Source organism: Trachinotus anak, unplaced genomic scaffold, assembly GCF_046630095.1.
Source record: "Trachinotus anak isolate AG129_WGS33_773 ecotype Australia unplaced genomic scaffold, CSIRO_AGI_Tana_v1 ptg000003l, whole genome shotgun sequence".
In the NCBI taxonomy this organism is placed as follows: domain Eukaryota; kingdom Metazoa; phylum Chordata; class Actinopteri; order Carangiformes; family Carangidae; genus Trachinotus; species Trachinotus anak.
In genome coordinates this window covers 16,239,216-16,263,657 of record NW_027273854.1, presented here as the reverse complement: position 1 = coordinate 16,263,657, position 24,442 = coordinate 16,239,216, and the positions used below count along the sequence as shown (strand labels likewise).

Below are 24,442 nucleotides of genomic sequence, written 5' to 3'. Positions count from 1 at the left end.
GAGTAAGATCTGCAAGAGGTACAGCAACCTGCTGAAAGTACTGAAAGGGGCATTCCAGCAGTTCATTTTTGTACTTTCATAAAGTTGAGGGACTTAATGAAGATAGATGAAAAAAAAAAGAACGATCAGAATGGAAGCAGTATTGACTGATATGGCTTCACTTCCTCTCTCTCATGTGGACTTCAGCTCCAAAAACACAGGATCCCACATCTTTGAACCTTAATGACCTGCTTCTGTTAAAAATCTGAAATCTCAAACCCAAGCTGAGATAACCCTGATGATGTCATCATGACATCATCAGGGTTATTTTCAGAGACTCCCCTCCAGAGCCACATGATAACAGCATACAACTGTTATCCCTCTAAATTTTTTTCTTTTTATATATTTGGATAAATTTTACTAATTTCCGGGTTAGGGGCAGAGTGCCACATAAAGTATTTGTTGGTTTTGGTCTTTCCATGAAACTAGTTTACGATAAGTAAAACATAGCAGTATGCCATCCTCATCCTGTAATATGAGTCGTTTCCTGCAGGCCTGTGTAAATAATTCCTCTGGTGTGTGTTAATGGTGACAACACTCATACCGTGGACGACATAAACATCCTGACTGATTATAGCGATTAGGAGGGCCACTTTTATCGTGTGCGGTTTTCTCTCTCTCTCCGTCTCTCTGACACAGTTTCGACAGAGTTGTGGTTGCTAAGTAACCGACCACAGTCCAAGGATTCCAGAGAACTGTCCACAGAGAGAAAGGAGGACAGGGAGGTGGAGTGTTTTGTGTCTGCATTTTGGCCACCTTGTTTACATTTTCTGTGATTGTTTCCTCTGTATTTTCTCTTCTCTTCTTTCCACCATTCCTCCACTCCACTCTCCCATCCTCTTTCTCCTCCTCCTCCTCTCCCTGAACTAGTCTCACGCTCCATATTGTCAAGGGAGAGGGGGGGGGGGAAAGATCACCTCCCTCTCATTTCCCTTCTCTTCTCTCCATTTTCTCTTCTCTCCCTGACTCTGCATGCCAACTACATATCATCAATTCATGTCATATAATCAAAGTATAATCCATTACATTTGAGTTATAATCTCCTCACACACACACAGACAGAAACATTTTAAGCTTCTCCCTGAATGTATTCTTCTGTTAATCCTGTTAAACTGTTATGTTAAACTTCCAGGGGATTGTTTATCACAATCACATCAACACTGTGTACACTGAAACTTTACCATAACCAATTACATTAAGGGCAGTCGGTCCATAATGTATTGAAAATGAGCTCCTGCACTTGTCCAGTTAATGTACCACATTGTTTCAGTGCTCTGGTCAAGTGTTTGTTTGGGAGCCTCATGGCTCTCCAGAGGACCACAGTGCTGACCCCACAGAATCGCTTTTACCGCTTCAGTGTGTTTCATAGATCAGCCCTGCTGACTGCTATATGAGACAGAGCCAGTGGCTGGGAGGGAAGGAAAGAAACAAAGAAAGAGCAGAACAAATGATAGAGACAAAGAAAACTAGAACTGCAAGCAGTTATGAGCAAGGTCCAAGCCCCCTCTTGCAGTTTATCCCCTGCATCCCGGAGGCTCTGACAAAGTCAGGCCCACAGCACGATGTGCACGAGGCGAGCATCAAGAGGCACACCAGCATCAGAGCTGCACTTGTCACTGTAATGGGAAGTGTATTGTAACTGGTAAAGGCCAATTGTGGTATGAACTGGATTTGTTGGAAAAAGTCCCGCCCACTTTGAACAGTCATCACCAAACTTTATGCCTGCAGTCAGGAATCACCCAACATCATGCATACTAAATTTCGTACAAATCCAAGCAACTGTTATGACATGTAAACTTTTGCAATTTTTAGCGAGCCCATTGTCCGATTTGTGCCAAATTTGGAAGATATTTTGACTGGAGTATGTAAAGTTTCACGTTGATAGCATTTTCTTTGACAAAAATTAGCAACAACATGTGTTTTTTAGGTCGTTAAAAATTAGTTTTCACCAAATTAGGTCCATATCCTCACAGCCTGTGGCCAATCACATATCTAAGATTTAGTGCTAATAGGACTTTGTTTGGGCAAGATATGTAACAATTTGTATTTTGATAGCTAGCTATAAAAAATTTGTTCGTGAATAACGTGTGCAATTCTTGAAAGAGCAAAATTCTTTCCATAACTCTAGATCAGGTAGGTCTCAAGATTATACGCACCAAGTTTCAAGCAGATTGATCAAAAAGTGTAGGAGTTTGAAAAATTTGGTTTTAAATATTTAGCGATTTTGTGAAAAGATTTTCAGGTGTAAATGGGCGTGCCCAAGCTCATGAGATTCAGCTGAATTCAGGGAATACGATGGTGTAAGGTTTTTGAATTTGCGACATACAATTTGGGATTAATGGGCTAAAACGTGTCAACCTTATAGAGCTGTAAAATAAAATAAATAAAATTAAATCTGTATGATTACAGCCCACTGTGGGCTTGGACCCCTAAAAAAGTAGTGTTATATGTTAGTGTTGTAATTTTGCTGTGTACAGTTTTAGTAGCCTCGGTGAAGGAAAATAGTTTTAAAGTAATACTTACAGTTGTTTTCAGGAATTTCAGTCATGGCTAATGTTAAACTAACCTCCTGAATGTTAATAGGGTGGGCAAAAATAATAGAAACATGTCATTATAACGCAATACAATTCAACAGCACCACATTAGCGATGCGATTACCCATGACTGAGAGGAAAAAATCCTTCTACAGTGGATTTAACCTGCACAGCCTTTGTACTTGATATTCATTTGGGGGAGTGGTAGAGACAAGAAGCTACAGGAATTTATAGTCTTCCTAGTGAAGAGAAGTCAGTGTGACTAGCTAACAAGCAAAGTTGTCTTGGTTTCCTGGACATCTGAGCGATATAAACCCCTCCCCCACCTCTTAGACTGCCCAGTCAGCCTTCACCACTGGTGGATACTGTGGAAGTTGTGTCTGTATGGTATTGCTGATTGTCTGCACATTTGTCTGCAGACATGGCAGACAGACAGAGCTGCAAAAAAAAAAAAAGTGAATAATATGGAGGTTAAAGTTTATAGCAATACACCTTAAATAATGTGTAATTCATCCAAAACTAAAAACAATTTAATTCTTCCCAATTAAAAAAGATTTTCTGTTTACTTAAATCAAATTATGTGGCAAAATATAAAGATGTGTGAAAGGAATCAGTTGAATTCAGTGTGTGATTCATGGATAAGGTAAGGAGTGAAATAAAAACGAATACAGTTGCTCTATGTTGGAATTATAATTCAGAATAGTATTTGAAACATTAAGATTCGACACATATTTTGAGCCAGCCATGTATGAACACACATTCGCACAGTGGGTAGTCAAACAAGTTACTACATGGGGAAATTAGAAATGTGAAGGAACCTGGAGAACTTAAAACTTATGTCAGAAAACTATCACTGGGGGCGAATATAAATTCCTTTAACACCAGGGGGGACAAATGATTACAAGAAAGAGTCTGGATGAAATGAATGATCTGATCCAAGGAAAAAAAAAAATCAGATGGCGAATACAGGGAAAGCAGAATATGTGAAATGTGTGGTCTTTTCTAGGCAATGTTTCCAGGGGTAGCAGAAGGAGAGAGCGCAAACAGATGAAAAAGTGAACTACTGTGCACACACCTTGTGCATAAAGCAATCAGTGGCAACAGTTGCATGCATCATGGCATGAGGCAGCTGTATGATTTTCAGTTAAATAAAGTTAGAAGAAAGACCTGGATGTCAAAATGGCTTCAACAGACTGACAAAGAGAGTGATGCCAGAACTGCTTCCTGGATTTCATTATGTCGTCCTGTCTAGAAGCTTACACTAACATAGAGCATTGGATTGCACAAGTCTCCCATCATGCATCTGCCCTGCATTACTACTTCAAATGCAGTCTTAGAAATTTAAGAATGAAAACAGAACAGTCAGATGTAATTCTGTGATCCTCCTGGGACATCTGACATGGAGAAAAATAAGAGTCTCTTTCATTTTCTCCCAGGAACAGAGCGACGGGCTGAAACATGTAGGAAACATAAAAAATAAAGAAAATAAAAGAAACTTTTTAAATGCCTCCACCTACCGCGTTGATGTGAAGCTAGCGACAAATGAGCATTAAACATACAGGCTCCATTACTGAAACCAAATCAAAAGGTCAAAGCTTGTTGGTTGTATTTCTATCTTCCACCAGATGGCCATATGCCCTGCCCTGCCTGGCAGCATATGGACATCTGGACACAACCCAAAGCCATGGGCTGCACACACATGCACATGCACTCAGACACACACCCACACACACATATGCTCACACATGTATATGTAGATGAACATGCATAAAGGCAGACATTTCAACATCTATACTTATAAATATGCACCGCTCATACACACACAAAAGCACAACATATGGACCCATTCATAAATGCAAACAAACATACCAGGTGACCAAGCCGCACAAAAGTCACACCTCAACACACCATCCATATTAGGACACACAATCTGTGCGAAAATATATATGTATCCAAGTAATCCTGTACTGCATCTGTGTGTACACCTGTACATGTGTGTATATACATGCTAGGCCTTTATGTGAACCTGTGTGTGTGTGTGTGTGTGTGTGTGTGTGTGTGTGTGTGTGTGTACTTGTACTTGCTACATAGTAAGGACCAAAAAAAGTATTTTACTAACAGAGTGAGGACATTTTGGGAAAGTGAGGACATTTTGGCCGGTCCTCACTTTTTGAGACACCTTCAAATCACATGTTGAGGGTTAAGACTTGGTTTTAGAGTTATGGTTAGAATTAGGTTTAGGTTAAGGTTAGGGTCAGGGTTAGGGTTAGGCTCTCAGGTGTGATGGTTAAGGTTAGGGTAAGGGGCTAGGGAATGCATTATGTCAATGAGTGTCCTCACAAAGATAGAAGTACAAGTATGTGTGTGTGTGTGTGTGTGTGTGTGTGTGTGGCCATGTGAGAGCAGGGAATCTTGGCAGCTTTCTCTGTGAGCTCACCTGATTCACTCTCTGCCTACAGCCTCTAATGGCCAAGCACATTACCTTCACGCTTAATTATCATATAAGCCCCCCCCCTTCAGGTTTTTATCTCACTTCTATGCTGTGTTAGTGCTGAAGATCATCACTGTTGAACATTATATTATAGAACCAAATTAGTATGAGTTACATGTTTGGCATTCAGCCACTGCTTTTACGTACTTTAAAGGAAAGGGTGTGACATCCATTGTGTCGCTGAAGCTCCAGTTCAGCATAACTTTCACCATTTTCCTTTTACACACTGTTTGTCTTTTACAATCCATACAACAACAATTTCTCACCAAATCAGGTAAATTGTGTGATCATGTAGTCATGTAAATGTTGCACTTTTACAGCTGGTAAATGCAGGTTAAATAAAATCAGTCCAAACTGCCTCCAAATTATAATGTCTTCAGCATTCATCTCTGTATGCATGTGGAGGAAGGGGTACTTCTCTAAATAATGAGAGTATTACACTGAAAAAGACATGCTTTGACTGGGGTTCATAATACTGACATCCATTTCAGTGACTTTGTTGAAAAGAGTTTGGTCAGAAATCTGATGGAGACTGAAGGGAAAACTGTGGGTACTACTTCTTGGGTTTTCCACCTTGTACACATGAGGTCACAACTCTACTTTGTGGCCCAGAACTCACTGCTACAAATGTCAGATGTTAGATCTCTATCAAACTCAATACTTGATTCAAACACACTTTGTATTGCTCACTATTTGTGCCCCCCAAAATGCTTCATGCTCTGCAGGCTGCTGGTTTGGAGTACTAGCATCTTCTTCATTCCAGTTCAGTTCTGATGCCTCTCAACATGTCACCAGTTGACTAAAAAACAGATATGGTTGATATTTCCATAGCTGAGCAGTATAGAGGAGGATTTCTGCAACAACTGCTACCTAAACAAGCATTTAAAAACAGTGACATCACTGAAATAAGTAACCCCCTCTGAATACTGCACAAACATAAACTAATTTATTGGTTTTCAATAACCTGATGTTGCGAAAACATAAATTGATTAGCCACTGAGTGCAAGAGTAAACACTGAGCAGGACTCTCCATGAAAAGCAGTGTTAAACTTTATATTTAGTTTATTATATTAAGTTTAGTCATTCTCATTTTCCTGTGTACTGCAGCTGAGTCATAATTGAAAATATCCCACACTCAGTCTGACACGACTGTGTTTTCAGACCTGACCAGTGAAACAATATGCAACCACACATCACATCTGTGCATGTGTGTGTGCGTAAGGCTGTAAATGTGTGCACCCCACTCTCACCTCTCCTTTAACAAGGAGGAGATACGACTCCTCGGGCATAATGAAGTCCCTTTTATCACAAGCCCATTGAAAGAATTATTCCAGCGCAAAAAACAAACAAACCTGGGGCTACTAAAAATATGACAATTGTCTTCTCCATAAAACTTTTTCTGTCGGGTTACTTGTTTTTCATGTGGGAACAGAGATGATCACTCCTGCAGTGGAGCTGGAGGACCCGAGAGGAGGAGAGAAACAGAGAGACAGAGAATAAAAGGTGGCTTAATAGAGAGACAGACAAGGAAAACAAGAGAGACTGCAGAGAGATAAAAATGTGAAAGGAAACTGCAGGAAAGGAACAAAGAGGGCGAACGAGAGAGCTTTCAATAGCCTCGTCTCACACACACACGCACGCAGACACACACACAGACCATGGTTTGGCGCGCTCTACAAAATTTTCTGCTTATTGCCTCAGAGCTGTAAAATAACTCCTCTTCACTGCACTCATCCCAGCACAGCCAACCATGCACAAATATAAACAAACAAACACACACACCTACACACACACACAGATCGCCAAAATCTGATATATGACAGATTGGTGAATGCGTTGTTCACAAATGCTCTCTTTCATCTAAAGCTTAAATCTGCTGCACTCAGATGCAACAGCTTCCTTCCTGAGAGCTCGCTCCGCATCACCTCTGTTTCTGAGCGAGAGGGACGGACCGCGGCTAAAAAAAAAACAAAAAAAAACGAGAGACACAAAATGGAGATCAGAGACAGCGAAGGGCAAAAAATTGAGAGAAAGAGTAATTGAATTTGTTTCCGTATTTTCAGGTTGTTGCCATAGGAACCACATTTCCATAAAAGCACACTTTCTAGTTTTTCTGCAGACTCTGTGGTTTTGCTCCTCCAATCCAGGGGGTGTTGTTAGATTACAGAAAAATGTTGATCACAGTCCACGGGTAACAGAGCCCAGGAGGAAACCGGAGCACACAGCTCATCCTGTAATTGTTATTTATTAGGTGCAATTAATGCAGTTAAAGAAAGCGTGTGCTCCAGTTTCCCCCTGGGCTCCACTGCAGGTCATTCTGATCTACGATGACCTGTCCTCCAGGAGCACTGGTGTACAGGCCAGTGCAGGATGGAGTGCTGTGTTATTACGGCGCCTTTATTTATTTACGGTACAAAATAGGGTTGTGTGATCTTTTCCATAGTCATATCGTCAACCTGTGAATTTGCCAATAGCTGATATGATCGCGGTATGAGCGAGAGAGAAAGAGCGGCCAAGAGAGAGTGTTTTGCTGGCCACTCTCTCTCAGACACCCTGAGTGAGGACGGAAGGATGACAAACACAGTTTAATAAAACTGTCATCACAAACAAAACATTAATTATTTACATTTATTAATCAGACCATTCACAATATTTACTCCACACAGAAACAGCTGTTTATGCTGTGCAGTTCTCTCTCTCTCTCTCTCTCTCTCTCTCTCTCTCTCTCCCTTCATGTGTCCCTGTTAGGGCCCAAGCTTCTGTTTACAACCATGAAAAGCTGCAGACCTACAGTAGAAGAAGAAACCGAACCAAGTGTTATGTCTATCTGTCGATCTCCTCTGCTCTGTTTAATCACAGCACGGCGGCTACACACAACAAATAGCACAATGTCAGCTGGAACGTGTGTGCATGTGCGTCGGTGCTGATGTGAAACTATAATATTAATTTAATACTACAAATACTAACTCTTCCCTCTTCCACCCAAAAATGTGTTTTACTTGTTTCTTCTCTAGAGTTTGTGCTTGAAGGTTCTGAGCTCACCCTAAATCTGAGTTTAGGCTGTATTAGTACAATACGATTTTGTGACGTCACAGATGGTTTGAAAGCCAATCACTTGACCCTCTTGTGCACACTCTAAGATGATCTTGATAATCGTTATAACAAAGATAAATTGAGGCTTTAATTTTCGATAAATCTATCTACTCTGCATTAGGGTCAAACCACATCTGCACAACCACCCTGTTAGGCCACAGCAATAGGCTTGTGTAGCTGACTGTAAATGAAAAATGTCAAAATGAGAATCACACAGCTGCACAGGACAATGAAATGATGGCAAAGAGAGGTCACACAACATTGGTGATTTGGACATGAATTAACAACCTTTCCCCAGTACACAAGAAGCCAAAGTCTGTGCGCCCAAACTGCTACCCACTAGCACCACCAAGCTCCCACCACCAAGCTCACAAACAACCCATTTGTGATAACAACGGCAATTTCACATTTTATAGCAAAGGACATGATGCCAGTTTGACAAACCTTCATTCATTCGTATTGCCAGAAACTGATATTGCATTAGGATTGTTATTATAATATTATCATAGATATATGGTACATATTATTTTCGAATTAATCTTGAGCCAAAGCAAAATCTATACCATGCGCCTCAAACCAAGCTGAGTTTTTGATTGTGGTCTTTAATTTAAGCACCTTATGGGTACTACAACATTTGGATAGGTTTTATTCCCATTGAATCCTAGAGTTTCAGGCTTAATTTGTTATTAATAAAGCACAGTTTCTGACATTAGCACCTCTTATCACTTCTAGCACCTTTGTAGAATCTGGATGTTTGATACAGTGGCAGGGAACAGGAGCTGCTGTTGTAATTGCGGGATACGTTTAGATTACACCTAATATTTTAAATCAGATTTTGAAATTTACCCGAGTAAAAAAAATCTGCTACTCTAAAAATTCATGTATCATGTAGAGCTGACCATCTCAGCTTTAAAATGTTTTAGTCTGAGCAGTGACTCAATGTTTTCCAGGGTCAGGGAAAATGAATTATCTCATATCTCAGATAATGGCTCGCTGGCCCATAGTGATCAGTAAACAATAGTAAAACTGTATTTACTGTAACTGTGGCAACAGCTGACAACAAGGGATGCACCTGGGGCAGGTACCACAGATTGCCATAGCAACCTCTCCGTGGCGCCATGCGGGGCAAGATGCACAGGAAGTACAGAGGTTAATATTAACTGGAGTAAATTCAACAGACGAAAGCCACCTCGCACACTGATAGGTTCATATGCAGAGTGAACACTTTCAATCCACATCACAAACATCCCCATATATTCTGCATTAACAAACAGACCATAAGCCTAGTGAAAATTACCATGGAAACAGAGCTTACATGGACTGCAAGAATGAACAGAAAGCAGGAAAAGCCATTTCAGGATCATAGGCTAAAATTTGTTCTGTTTTGCATTTTTCCAAATTAAGATACATGCGTATCCTTGCTATGGAAATGGGATATACAGTGTTATTTATAAACAGCATCTAAAGAAATGAATATCCCTACAATACAGCTGTGTATGGAAATGTGTTGCATGTGAATCCGGATCTTGACAACCACCTGGTGTTGACAGCTTTGTTCTGGTGTGATTGCTTAATTAGGGTCATTTAAATAAGATGTGATTTTCCCTTTCATCACCAGAGCAGAAACTTATTATAAGGAGTGTTGGTCTTGTCTTCCACCTCTTCACACCAATATAAAGGTGTATGAGAAAGGCCATACACCCCAAACACCCTGTTTTCAAGTATAATGTTATGATTCAAGTTTGTCACCTATGAACAAAAGACTTGACATTCAATTCCAATAACTGGCAGAAATAAATAGCTACATTTGAGAAAAACAAGATTCAGTAGTCAAATATGTGCAGCTGGAAAACCACAACAGCTGTTTGTGTTTGCGATGCTAAAGAGTGAAAAATTGACTGTTGAAAAAAAAGATCAGCATTATGTGTTTGTTAAAATCTAAATTATATGCACACAGAAAAAACAAGGATTATCCGCTGCAGTGATGATAATGAATCACATCCATAGGAAGCCAGAAAAGATTTGTTCCCCCTGTTTTTTCTTCTCCTATACTTTGTTCTGAACCTTGTATCATTTTTACACCACTTCACCTGTCGCTCCCTCTTTCCCTCAGTCTTCCACTCCAGCATCAGAGCTAAACGAGGTAGGTAGCGTTTCCTCCCGCGGGAAAAGAGTGCAGTGCAGCTTTAGTATAGCAAATAGAAAGTGACAATACATTCATTACTTATGCCCACACTCTTCCTTCCTCTTACTCTGGCCCCTACAAACACACACACGCACACACACGCACGCACGCACGCACGCACACACACGCACACACACACACACAAGATTCATACCATGAACAATCTCCCTCATCAAGGGCAACAGGGAAATGTGAACCATTTTACCAGGTTTCCAAATCACTTTAGACCAGCCCTCAACAACATGTAAGTGGCTTTGCATACAGCCTCTCTAACAAGCACTGAAATACAAACGGACAGCGTTCTACACTGCGACAAATGGCCAGGCAAGCCCAGACACAGATTGACATACTTCACTGTTTTAATTTGTGGGGCTATAGTTAGTTGGCCTGTAGCTTTTCTAGCATGTTACGCCAGGTTTTGAAAGCCACTGTGTCGTCAAAGTCAAAATTAAAAGATGGAAATGGTCTTAAATCTTTCCAGTATACACCTGACTCAAATTTATACTGCAGTATCTAATTAGACAGATGAGTGTTTCCTTTGGCAGTAGCGATTTAAAGTACTCATTATTCATTCCTCTGTTACACAATCACAAATTCTTGCTCTGCTGAATGGCTATCAAGTGTCAAAGCTATCTGCATAACAAACTGTGCAAAATGAAGAAATAGCTTTTCCCTCAGGTCTGCTGTCAGGGGTAATTACCTGGCAACAAACTTGAGGAAATACCACTGTTTTTCCTATGTTTATTTTGCCCTACCATATAAACCCAGAATCTTCCGTGGTTTTCAAGGTTATGTCAATTTTTGCCTTTTTACCAATACAAAGAAAATAATGTGAGGTTGGTTGCTGAAACATTGTCGAATGCTCTGCTTCTGAGATGAGACATCACCAGACCGCACTGCTGCACCAAATCTGTCAGGAGCTCAGTGAAATACACTGACAATGTGTGTGTGTGTGTGTGTGTGTGTGTGTGTGTGTGTGTGTGTGTGTTTCTGTTACATCTGTGTTGGAGTCCATGCGTACACATGCATGTAGTTTCATCTACAAAGAAAGACTGACTAAGAGGCAGGTAAATGGAATTGATTTTGTGGCTGACTGCGTCTCAAGTTGCGGTTTCCATAGAAACAGATAAAGTATGTACACTAGCCTCTCTATCTGTGTGAATGAGCCATACCATAATACTCCAACTGGTGTGGGCGGACAGGCACTAACTGGAGGAGTCTTTTCAAAGTGTAGCACTGTGCTCCGTCTGCATACTGCTACAGGCAGGAGCATCTTATTCCCACAGAAATATTTAGCACTGGATTCAAATAAAATGGAAAGTGTATATCTGCTGAAAGTCCGCTGGAGCTGCAGACACCGACTGTCCCTGCTCAGTGTATGTTTTTTTCCATTTCTTGACGCGAAAAAGAAATATTCAGTATTTTTCTGATAAAACTGCCCTTTTATAAGACAAAAAAGACAAACAAGCATTTTAACCGTCACACAGGGATCTAACTCTCCGCTGAAAGACAACTGGTTTGATGTACCGTCTATATAAAGCAGAGTGATCCAATACGTCTGTTCTCTGACATATTTGGCGTCTCATCTTAGTATACTGCCTTCTCATGTGGGTGGAAGACAACACAAACAGAGAGATGTCAGTGAGAACACCTGCAATGTGAGGTCAGCAAAAAATGTATGACGGTGGATGAATCAGGCGCCGGCTATGAGGGAGAATACTTGTTAGTAGCAGAAAATTATTGTTAATTTCTGTCTTTTTATGGGATTTTGTTTAAAGTGATTAAGGGGAATTTAATGTGTCATCTTCATTAACTGATGAAATGCTCATGTCTGCGGTTCAGTAACAGCACGTAAGGGCTGGCTCACTAATGAACTTCAACTGTAGGTCAGTAGCTACCAAGCTTTCCCATAACCATTGCTCTGCTGTTTGATTTCCTGTCACTGTGGGAGACACTACCACTGGATGCACAGCATTGTGTTCCTTTGTTTGGCAAAGGAAATCAGCACAGATTAATAATAATAAAAAAAAAAAAATCAATCACTGAGAATAAGGAAACAATGCCTTGCTAAGTGCTCAGATGCTTCTTTACGTGGTTATTAATTATGTGTAAACATTAAGAGAGTCACTTACTATACATATGAAAACAATTGTGTTTCACCTTCACGAAGCTTTTAATGTTCAGTTTTTATTAAAATTGTTGTAGAGTTGATTCCACTGTGTGATAATTTTGGAAGGTGTAGTGTGTGGTGCTGTATTGCATTATACTGTACAGCTACCTTCATTGATATAAATGGGGTGGACAAAATATTAGAAACACCTGAGCACCATGGCAGGTGTCCATAGACTTTATGTCAGCGCAGTTTTTTGTTGGTATATTGGTTCCAAATATCGGTTATCCGTCCCCTGATGACTAATAATCAGCTGAAAAAAACATAACGATCGACAACCAGCATGAATCTAAATAAATCAGCTGCAAAAGTAGCAGTAAAGTAAACTTTTGGCCACAGAAAACACACAGAGTTGGCACAAATTCAAAAGTTGTCTGCTATAACAATAATGTGTGAACATAGAGATTTATGCAGCCCAGTAAAGTGCAGGATATTTCCCCACTCGGGGAAGTTAACTGACCATAAAATCTCCCGCTAACTAAAGCTGTGTTGACCAGAGGACTTAGATGAGTCCTCGACCACTGAGCTCAGCAGGGAATGTGTGGGAAGATGTGATTTTTCCAAACACTGCTTCACTTTTCTGTCATCCTGATGTTTACAAGTGCACGCACCTTCTGTTTATCTTACACTAGTGATGGCTCTCTCCTGCAGCCTGAAATTCCTCAAACTGACCTTCACAACTTGCCCTTTCTCCTTATATTAGAGACACAAGACTGCAAGTGTAGCTTTAAGATGGCATTACCAGGAACCCTTTTGTTTTTTTTTTCCATTCCTTAACTTGGTTCCTTACCAGTGGAGGAATTGTAGCCACTTTTATTCAAAAATCCCTCAATTTATGGCACTATTAGAAAAATGAACAAACTGTCTGTCAGGCTAAAGCCACAAATATGGATGGGTATCATTGGAAAGCTGTTCCACTACAATGCATGTGTTTCAGTCTGTAAGAGGAAAGAAATCCTGCACAGTGCACCCTATATAGATATAAACACCCCCCCCATCTCTTTTCTCTTTCATCCTACTCTCTTTCAACCTTTCTCTCCATCCACTATAGCTCTCCACCGTCTGCCTTCCCCTATCCACCCTTATCTCTCTCCTCCTGTCTGGGAGCTGTCACATGCTTGAGGAGACTGAACAGAACACTACGGCCCTACTTGACAGCCTCCTGCTGTACGTGTGTGTGCGTGCTTGTGTGTTTGCTGTGTGTATTAAGAGAGAGATTATTGGCGGTGTGTACAGTGGAGCATGTCAGTATACAACCGCCCCACTCCAACCACAGGCTGGTGGTTTTCGGTCATATGGGAATACATTCAAGCACAAAAAACACACAAATACACACACATAAATACAGTGTAAACAAACATTTTCAAGAGCTGTTAGGTGAAGGTGTGTGTGTGTGTGTGTGTGTGTGTGTGTGTGTGTGTGTTTCCAGTTGCAGAGTGTGTGTGGAGACGTTAGTCCATTAGCTGGATCACACTTTTTACAAATAGAGCTTAAAAACCAACTTTGATCCAGTTGAATACAACAGGATTAGCCTAAAGCCTTTATACACACAGACACTCACTTTGCTCCTCACACACACTCACTCGGTCTCGCTAACACACACAGACGAAAAACGGAAACACTCATCATCCACATAATTAGCCTCTTTTATTCAACCTCTACTGAAACCAGTCAGCTCAGGGAACAGTGAAATCTCAGGTTGTGTTTTTAAGCAGGAGTAGCAGTTTTCCTCAGGTGCCGTTTTTCTTTCCCTGTTCAGTAAATTGGCGATGACGGCGCATTATGCACGACCCCTGGCACTTGAATTGGAGGAGGCCCACAAAAAGACCTCTCCAAATTCAGACGACTTGACTATTTATTATTACGATTCCTCTTTTCCAACACATGCTGACTTTTTTTTAAAGATACAAAGCACTTTAACACAAGCACTGTTAGGAAACCTTCTCTGAGATACTTGAAAGGCGTAAATCGTGTAGCTTGTCCAAAACTCACATACTCCCACAACTTCCTGGCAGGCTTCTGGAAGCGCCCACCAAGTTAAGAGTTTTTTTTTTTGTGTGTCTTTGGTTCCTCATCTGTGAATTGAGTTTAACACCACCACCACTTTTTACAATGCAATTTCCAAATATATCCTCTTATATTTGGGCCAATATGGTTTTTATGTTTACGTTGTATATTCAAGTTTTCATTGTGTACTTTTCTCATCATGTTTGATTCAGATTAAAGTGGTGATGCCAGGAGGGTAGGTTTCGAAGATTAACTGTTAGCAGCTCCTGTCATCCACAGCAGCTTGCAAGTTTTACGGCTCTCTCTTTCAGCTGATTAACTCCCTTTTACAGCCATCTGAAGGATGTAGGTATCTGACTGTTTTCTGCACTTGTGCCTTGATTCATGAAAGTGGCACCCCTCATATTTATTCCAGAAAAGTTTGGACATTTTTATAGAATTAAATTTATATTTTGCTGCTTTCTATTATCAATATCATCATGGTGCCCTTGTGTAAAAAAGAAAGCTGTTTGCACAGAATAAAAAGACAGAGAACTACGTAGTTATCATCAACAGAGATTTTACACCACAAATGACTGAAATGAGTGCTTCTCCCTTCCTCTCACTGTCTGCTGCCTCTCTCCACCCTCCTGCTCTCCTCATGATTTCCTTCCCTCCTCCTCTCGTCCCAGTGAAGTTAAAGGTCAGACCTGTCTCTGCCTTGGAGATAAATCAGCTCCCATCACATCACTGTGTGTACCTCTTTATGTTAAACCAGAACACACACACACACACACACACACACACACACACACACACACACACACTTACACAGAAAGACCCCCTGACAGGAGTGGCATTCACTGCAGAGTTGAATAAAAACAAGAAACATTGCAATGAAAATGATTAAGGAAGTCATTTGCCATAACCCCCCTGAATCACATGCTCAGAGGTGCGCGCACACACACACACACACACACACACACACACACAAACACACACAAACATAAACACACAGAGCTGCTTGCTTAAAGCTGTAACAGTGCAAAAGCGTTTTAATGTCACATTTATCTTCTTCTTCTGTCACAGGCACTTATAGCTGAATAAACTGTATTGCTTTTTTGCCTTCTGTCCCCTCTCGCTCTCCTCCCCTCTCTGCGTTGATCAGTCTAACCCTGCAGAGTGAATAAAGGACACGCTGTGTTTTATGGCTCCAAAGATTATCCCTGTGCCCATTACTTTAAAAGTTAGGACGAGCATTGCTGCTAGTGCTGGGGAACGATTTGAACGTAACACACTTGGCATCGACTTAGCTGGTGGTGTCACAGCAATATGCGACCTCTCCCATAAAGAGAGAGAATACATTAAAAAGGGCTAAGGAGAAAGAAGGTGGGGAGGGGGCATCAGGGGAAGATATATGGAGGGACAGACAGAGAGAGATGTGTGTATGCAGAGGTTCAATGTGGGTTTGATTGAATAACGGAAGGCAGCATGTTCTCCTCTCTGAGTTACTGAGCACTAGAAGAACCAGATATGGCCTGCTGCTTCCACACTACATTAGCAGATCTGTGTGTGTGTGTGTGTGTGTGTGTGTGCGCATGTTGGCCCTAGGCATGTATTTTATGGTCAGAAAGAGATGAGGCACAGATTGATACTCTCTCCTGATGGTGTTCATTCAACCTTCAAAACCCATTACTTCTCCACTCTCTCTCTCTGGTGTCTCTCCCTCATCCTCCTCACCTGACCTCAACTCATGCTTAATGTAATTCACCTGACTTCACTCCCTGCACCACTTCTCTCCTTCCCTCTTTCACCTCATTTCTGTCACGTCTCTCTCCTTTTTTCTTTTCCTCCCTGTTGGTCTCTGACCCTGTAGTTCTGTGCTCCCCTCACCTTACGAGTAGTAGATTCATGCCAGTGCATGTCATCAATCCCCAAATGAAATTCACCAAAGGGTCATAAGACTGCTTTTGAACATTATCTATTAATCGTGCAAGGTTTCCTTCTTACAATTGTCAGCACGCTACAGTTTCCAGTGTATCTGTGTTCCTTTAATCTCTTAAAAAATTCAAAGGAAACTTAAACACTTATACACAGAAAGAAGTATTTAATTTGGCACTAAATATGTAGAGAAAACAGAGACAATGTTCTGTGGTGGTACACATAGTAAGTAACTATATTAACTATATATATAATTATGTCTAGTTTATAAGAAATTTCCTTTAAAGAAGTGGTAAATTAAATAATGACTGGAAAAACACTGAGCAAGTTAAAGCTAATGTACGCTCATTATTGGAACTGTATGTAAGCTTGTAATTTACACCTTTACCACAAATGAGTTTGAAACTTTTTTTGTTCAGCTTGCTGTGTACTGACTAAAAATTGCTCTGTGTTACAACTAATTGTAAGTATGCTGACTGAAAACGGTCTCCATTTTCTGTATATAACAAGACATATGACCAGTACACATGGTCAATTACAGGAACCATCCTGAGAAATTACACTTAAGTTTGCCTCCAGGAAATTATTAGGAAATTAGAGTGTGGGACTTCACAGTTCTGAACCTTTTTGCTAACACTACTGGTGCCACACATTTCATTTCATTTCTGTACAGTATGAAGACCCACTTACAGGGACCTCAAACTTAAATTTGGGTCTCAGAATAAATATAATTGTTATATGGCAATGCAATGTGTCCACATACAACTATGTTCAAACATCTAACATGCTTTGGCAGATGGTCAGCAGTAATATAATGTACACTAAATTGAATTAAACATGCACAAACATGCATACGTCTGCTGGATAAGTTTCTGTTTTGGGAAACTTTATTGGCATCCTTCTTCTTTGCATCCTCAGTCACTGATGTGTTCGGGGAACCTTCAGAAAAGTGAAAACTAAACCTCATAAAGACAAAATTTTAGCTGCCAACAGATGCTAGTTTAATGCTAAAAAGATTAGATTTTTTTTATAATTCATCTTTCTTAAAGCATTTTTAAAAAAGCCATTACATCATAAAATAAACTAAGAACTCTTGACAGAACCAAAGAAGGAGAAGACAAACACGGCAATGATTATTGAATCAAACCAAAATAGTCCATTACAGTCCGTTCTGATTAAGGACTCTCCATGAACAAACTGTAAATTGAGCAGTCTTAAAGTAAATATGCAATCATACAAAGTGTATCGTAGCCGTTATATCAGTGGAGGATGACACTGGGTGGACAAAATTCAATTTTTTATTAAAAGGCCAATTATCAGCCATGATAATAAACCAGTAGGTACGCAGTGATAGCAGCACGGAGAGCCAGCTTTACAACCTATACTGACAGTATATCAGTTTGAACTGGCAGATTTAAAGGCCACCCGGGAGACTCTTAAATGAGTCCACAAATATTGTCTTATTCCAGACTCTCCCTAATACTCTCTTTCCTCACCATGTTTCTCTCAGACAGTATTTCTGAAGCCCCTCCTTCTTATCATGGACCCCATTTCTCTTAAATCGAAGAGCATCAACTCCAACTCTCTGCCCTGCCAACTTCCTCTCTGCTGTAGTGTGTGTGTGTGTGTGTGTGTGTGTGTGTGTGTGTGTGTGTGTGGAGTGACTTACAGAGGCCCTCATTACTCCTAATGAGAGGAGCTGCAAGGGGCCTGTCATTCCATTAACCTCATCAGCATTGTTCTCTCTCTATAACACACACACACACACACACACACACACACACACACACACACACACACACACACACACACACACACACTGCACACGCTGGATTCTCACATTTTCACTCGCATTTACAGAAATAATGATCTCCAGCGTGGTCATCTGTGACTGATGATGCTGAACTCTGACATGAGGTCAAAAGAAAACTTCTTCCACACTATCTGGGAGCATCGTACATTAAATATTCTGCATCAACTTGTTCCAGCTCTACACTGAAGCTGTGATGTTTATACTGGGTGAAATATTCAAATCCAATCCGATGCTGATGGCAGCACAATAAAAAGACTGCAGATAAATGCGCTATACTAACTTGCCCGACTTTAGGTTCTCAACTAAAGTTTAAAGTAATGTTCTGTGGGTTTGAACAGTATCTGGCTGTACAGCATGAGTTTCTGATGATTGATCCACATATAGATCACTGGGGGTTAAGAACACTCCACAAAAATAGCAAAAGATTTCTCTCTTGAGCTTGCAGCTTTGATGACACTCGATGATTCAACATACAGAAATCCACTGAAAAAGAAGCAGATGAGAACTGACAGCAGCCTTAAGAGACCAGAATGCAGTGCAGCCACATGACATGCCACGTTTTGAGTGACATGCATGACTCACTCTTCGCCCACCTTCATCTATAAGCCACAGCTGAATGCAACAAGTTCTGAACTGAATCCTGACCCGAAACCAGCCACTTGACGAAATCAGGACTAGACAGTGGCCTCGGTGAGCAAATGGTGCCTCACTGAAATGTTTCAAACTCAAAGCTCTCACCAGAGGAGACGTGGAAAGATGCAAACACAGGAAAAAACATCTTAATCTGCAGAGCATCTGCTGCTACACAACTGGCACTTTTTATCTCTTGACCACAAACATATTTAAACATAAGAAATACAAACGCTGCTTGTCATTACAACAAAAGGCTTTAGTTCTGCAGCACTGTCCTCTGGAAACAAACGGCCAAGGCCTGAAGCGATAGAGTCAAAGCTTTTACTGTACGTTATCTGCTGTGTGAACAACTCCACAGCCCAGACTGTTTTTATATTCTGCTCTGCAATGTCATGCTTTATCTACAAGAGCGTCAAGGAGCTATTAGCTGTCTATCTGGAGTTATCTATTGTTTATTGTTTCTCATGTCCTCCTCTGCTTTTATTCCCAGTCCCTTATTGTCTCCCTCTGTACCCTGATCTCACATTTGCGTGTGTGTGTGCATTGCATTAGCTTTTGGCATTTTTATGTTTCTGCATGACTCAAGGCATCTATATTATCTGTGAGCACATGGCCGTATAAGAAGTGTGCATGTGTATGTGTGTGTGCTCCCTCAAGGGATTGCTCCAGATGGCCTTAAAACAAGGAACAATCTCTCTGACCCTCTCATTGTTCTTTCTGATTCAATTAGCAGCTGATCAAACCAAGCGGGAGAAGCTGTTCACTTCTAGAGGCTTTGTAAATCACCTCAGCAACTGAACACACACACACACACACACACACATTTGTACTTCTATCTTTGTGAGGACAGTCATTGACATAATCCATTCCCTAGCCCCTTACCCTAACCATCACAACTGAGTGCCTAACCCCAACCCTGACCCTAACCTTAACCTAAACCTAATTCTAACCATAACTCTAAAACCAAGTCTTAACCCTCAAAATGTGATTTGAAGGTGTCTCAAAAAGTGAGGACCGGCCAAAATGTCCTCACTTTCCCAAAATGTCCTCACTCTGTTAGTAAAATACTTTTTTTGGTCCTTACTATGTAGCAAGTACAAGTACAAGTACACACACACACACAGGCACACACACACACACACACAAACAAGAACGCACAGCCACTGTAATAAATAAAACACACATACAAAATCCTACGTGTTCCCAAACCACCCAAAAAAGTATGCGTTGCACTATTTGTTAGTAAATCACAGCTGAGACACACACACACACACACACACACACACACACACACACACACACACACACACACACAGAAACTGTTTTTTTTTTTTTTCTAGTACTATTTTCTAGTATATATCATAGCTGAATGCACCGAGTGGTTAAAAGGCTTAAGGATTATTATTATTACTATTATTACTGTTCTGGGCAGCTGAGGCAGTGAGGCCTGCTGCTGCCACACCCTCCAGTCCAGATCCGTTCTCACCGTTAGCTTTAGTTCCTTGTGGCTGCTACAATAAGCTAACTGTTGTGTTGACTGTTGTGTGACACGAGGAGCTGAAATCAGAATTTCAATAATGGAAAGAAAAAAAAAAAGTATATGATACTGAGATTTAATAATGGTTTATTTCAACCAATTACTCCTCTATGTATTCTCACCTCCCTGTTGCCTTTCAAAAATGGAGGAGGAGCAACCTCCTCTGCCTCTGTGGACCAGCCTCCTCTGGTGTGTATGGTCCATTTGTAAAACACAACAATCTGCTCCTTCATTCAGAATCCAAATATTATTAAGGATTAAGGATCACAGCCCTGTGGCTCTACAGTAATGACACAATAACTGCCACACACCCTGATGTGCAGAAAGGTGTGAGGACTCACTCATTGCTGCTTACGGCTTTAATAACTGTCTGGTTATCTCAAGGAACAACTGTAATGTTATTATGATAACAAGTAAGCATTTGGATGTGGCTTAAATTGTGTATTAGATGAAAAATTACCAGTTTACTAGCTTCACTGAGACAAACTAATGTGACCTAATACAATTTTGTTAACTTTGTGAAGTTGTTTTGTTGAAACTGTTCTGGAGATGTGTTAATTCAACTTAATGAACATTTGTGGGGTTACAGTTTGTGGTGATGTTGGACCGTATTGTGTTACACTGAGAGTTTGTAGTCACTCTCATTGGGGCAGTGAGGGGCAGTGAGCTTCAGCTCAAGTCTATCAAATGAAAAAACATAAAACACCTTCATTCACTCCATGATGGCAAGATAGCTGAAATGTTTCGTTTTTGCTTTCATAGTAGTTGCAGCTGTATTTTCAGCTTATGCCAAGATGGACTGTTATCTTGTGGAGAGACATAAACTACTCAGCTGTACACATATGGTACATCAAACATGGTGTTCTGTTGTGTGAGATTTCTTCTTAAATTTGGTGGCCACACAATGACAGTGTATTAAGGTATTATGTTTACTGTGTTCTCCATAGTTTCTCTGTAGTTCAGTGTGTTAGCGTGCTGACATCGGCCAGTAACTAATGAATACAGTTTTTGTGTTAGTTTTGCAGGTATTTAGTCATAAGCGACACTATTAGACAAATGGAAAATCTGATGTGATGATGGCGCCACAGGAGCATGAAGGGATTTTTATAACAATGTGTTCCGTAGCAGTTGGGACATTTCAATGTAAATCAATAATGTCAACCTGTTGATGTACTAGATGAACAGGCAGGAGATCACCAAAGTCCACGGGATACATCTTCATGGGACTATAAATGTTTTCACAAAATCTTACAGCAATTGAATATTTGTCCAACTGTTTCAGTCTGAAGTGGTGGACTGACATGACTGACTGAAAACAACTTACTGCCCCTCCAACCAACATTACTATTCCACCAGTAGGACCATGTTGCTAGCGTGGCTAAAAACAGGATATTTATAGAATTTCTTAGAAACAATCCAACAACTAGAGCTGTGAGTTGCAATGCTACATTAGTGGGGTACTTTTTAAAAGTGCTTTTACAGTGGCTGAAGCATATTACACATTTGCTTACTGGAGATCTGCACTAACACACTGATCATTCCAGAAGCAGAAGCGTGATGAAATAAAAGCATCGTAATAATGGATGGAACTGTTCCAAGGTTCCAACACTGTTCTTATTGTATTGTTCTCCTCTCTGTTGGCACCACTTTACCAAACACCGTTGCAAGACACAGACACAGAGTGAGCACACCTGTACAAGTGAACAAGAGCAACATGGTAAGGAACCAGAGTCAACTCCACGCTGAAATGGAGATTATTGAGAGCATCAGCAACCTGACACCTGAGGAGAGAATGAGGCATCTCCGAGAAAAAATGTTCAGAGAGCTGAGAGAAATAGAGATGGAGCGAAGGACAAGAGCTGCTCAGCAAGAGCTTGAGAGATGCAGGAGAGAAAAGGAAGAGAGAGACAAAGAAATTGAAAGAATGAAGAGGCTGAGAGAAACAGTTGAGGAGGAGAGGAGGAGGCAGGAGGCCAACCAGAGAGAGGAGGCAAAGAGGGGAGCAAATGATGAAAAACAAAAACTGGAGGAACTTAAAAACGAGAGGCTTCGATGGAAAAAAGTGATGATGGTAAAGGAGGAGCCCATCACAAGACCCAGATTCACTCTGAGTGATCTGAAGAAGGAGCAGCAGAGGAGGCGCGAGGAGGCTCAGGAGGCTGAAACCAGCTTAAAGAGCCTGACCTCTGAGGTGAGGAGCGAGGAGCAGAGTAAAAGAAAGACTCTGATTAACAATTGGGTTGGAGAACAGGAAACACACAGCGTGACTGTTCAAGAGGAGATCCACCCAACTGACTGCACCCACCAGCCCACTGCTGAAAGAACAAGCCTCAAGTCTGAGAGTATGTAACTCATTTGTATCCATTTGTTTCAAATAGCATTTTTCTACTTATCTAATGCTGCATCTTTTAATATTCTCATCACCTTTTCTTTCCCCTATGAATTAACAGCTACATCAAAGTCCTCCAGGGCCCTGCACTGGCTGCAGAAGAGGCTGAAGTCGGGACTGTTTGTAAAGAAACAGGATGACATGGAGAGGAAGAGAGAGGCCTGCAGACTCAAAGATCTGTATGGAAAGAACAGGAGCCACTTGTACGAGCAGGCCAATGGTTACTGCTTGTCCAGGAACAGCATCCTCAAAAAATCCTTCTTCTGAATATCTCTCCCCCCTCTCCAACACCCCAACCCCCTTTCCTCTCTCTACCCTTCCCTTTAACCCCCCTCCCCTCTCCAACACCCCCACCTCCCTTCCCTCTCTCTACCCTTCCCTCCAACACCCCCACACCCCACCACCCCATCCCCCCTAGAGTATGGTCTGAAGAAAATGTATGTTGTTATTGTTTATGTTAATGTTTTTATATTTGGCTTTTATATTTTCTATGTAATTTTTGATATTAAATCAAACTTTATTACATTGAAAACATTACAACTGCACGTGTTATTAAATAGCTAAGATGTGGGTAACTACACCAAAGTGATGGTTATGTCCTGTATTATATGACTTACACTGTGTGCTGATAAAACAACATCACAGATGCTGACTGTGAAAACATTATTTAGAAAAAGAGGAAAAATCTTCTTCAATAGAGCAGGATAATCCAAGGTAAGAGGAAAGAGGCTGAAGTGAGGTCATTTGTAAGTGTCCTATCACCACTGAGAACAGTTCACATTTACTCAACTGTGTTGCCTTTGACATGTGGAACTGGAAGCAGGCTTCTCTGTAAGGAAGGTAAAATTCAAACATTTCAAGTTATGCAGGTTGTACAGTGACCGACAGGCGTCAGCACTGGCCTCCAGTGTGTCACAGAGCAGGGTCGAAGTTATTCTGTAAGTCACAGCAAAGCCTCAAGTCACTGAAGTCACTCAAGTCACTGAAATCCCAAGTCAAGTCCAAGCCTTTAGATTTGCGTTTTGAGTCCAATACAAGTCATTGTGCTCCCTTGACCAAATCGAGGACCATTTAAATCTATAGCCATGATCGTGGTGTGGTTTTATTGATGGTGATGTTAGCCACTTTGGTCCAGACTAAACACGGTCTTAACAGCTGTTGGATGGATCTTAATGACCCTCTGACCTTTCTTGTCGTGCCACTAGCTGACGTGTATGGAAATATCAGAAATCAGTTTCCTCCTTTGTCAGCACAGGTTGGACATTTGGTTGCACTAGTTGGGCATTTTGTTTTACTAAACTCTTACTAGTCACTCTTTTTCAGCAATTAGAGGCAGTTTCGTTTAACTAGTTCCAACAATCCTTACTAGTGACATCAGGCACCACATTACTAGCACCAAAATCCAAACTAGCTATTTGACTCGTTAGTGGCCCTCTGGACTGAACTAGTAACTCTAGTGAGCTGCTGAAGCTCTGACATGTTAACTAGTAGCACTTATTCACCTCACTAATTAACTAGTGACCTACAATTTTCTGCACTAGTTAACTAGTAAAAGCCAAAATGCTCACTAGTTTAGTCTTGTCATTCACTTGACTTCCATTGCTTCTTTCCACTGGCCTCTTTTCTTCCTG

General features: G+C 40.9%; 2 protein-coding genes across 4 annotated transcripts in view; one reads left to right on the top strand and one right to left on the bottom strand.

Moving 5' to 3' along the window:
- Positions 1 to 24,442, bottom strand: part of cacna1ha (calcium channel, voltage-dependent, T type, alpha 1H subunit a) — a 115,936-nt gene that overhangs the window by 69,035 nt on the left and 22,459 nt on the right. The gene's annotated exons all lie outside the window — the stretch shown is intronic.
- Positions 18,216 to 24,311, top strand: LOC139618304 (uncharacterized). Its single transcript, XM_071474130.1, has 2 exons — positions 18,216 to 22,764; positions 22,873 to 24,311. The coding sequence occupies exons 1-2, from the start codon at positions 22,002 to 22,004 to the stop codon at positions 23,076 to 23,078; spliced, it is 969 nt and encodes a 322-aa protein (XP_071330231.1). The 5' UTR covers positions 18,216 to 22,001; the 3' UTR covers positions 23,079 to 24,311.

What these genes read in the sequence shown, in the direction of transcription:
- LOC139618304 (XM_071474130.1), top strand. Translation starts at nt 22,002, where the DNA reads ATGGATGGAACTGTTCCAAGGTTCCAACACTGTTCTTATTGTATTGTT. An exon ending in AACAAGCCTCAAGTCTGAGA is followed by an intron (nt 22,765 to 22,872) that starts GTATGTAACTCA and finishes ATGAATTAACAG; the next exon opens with CTACATCAAAGTCCTCCAGG.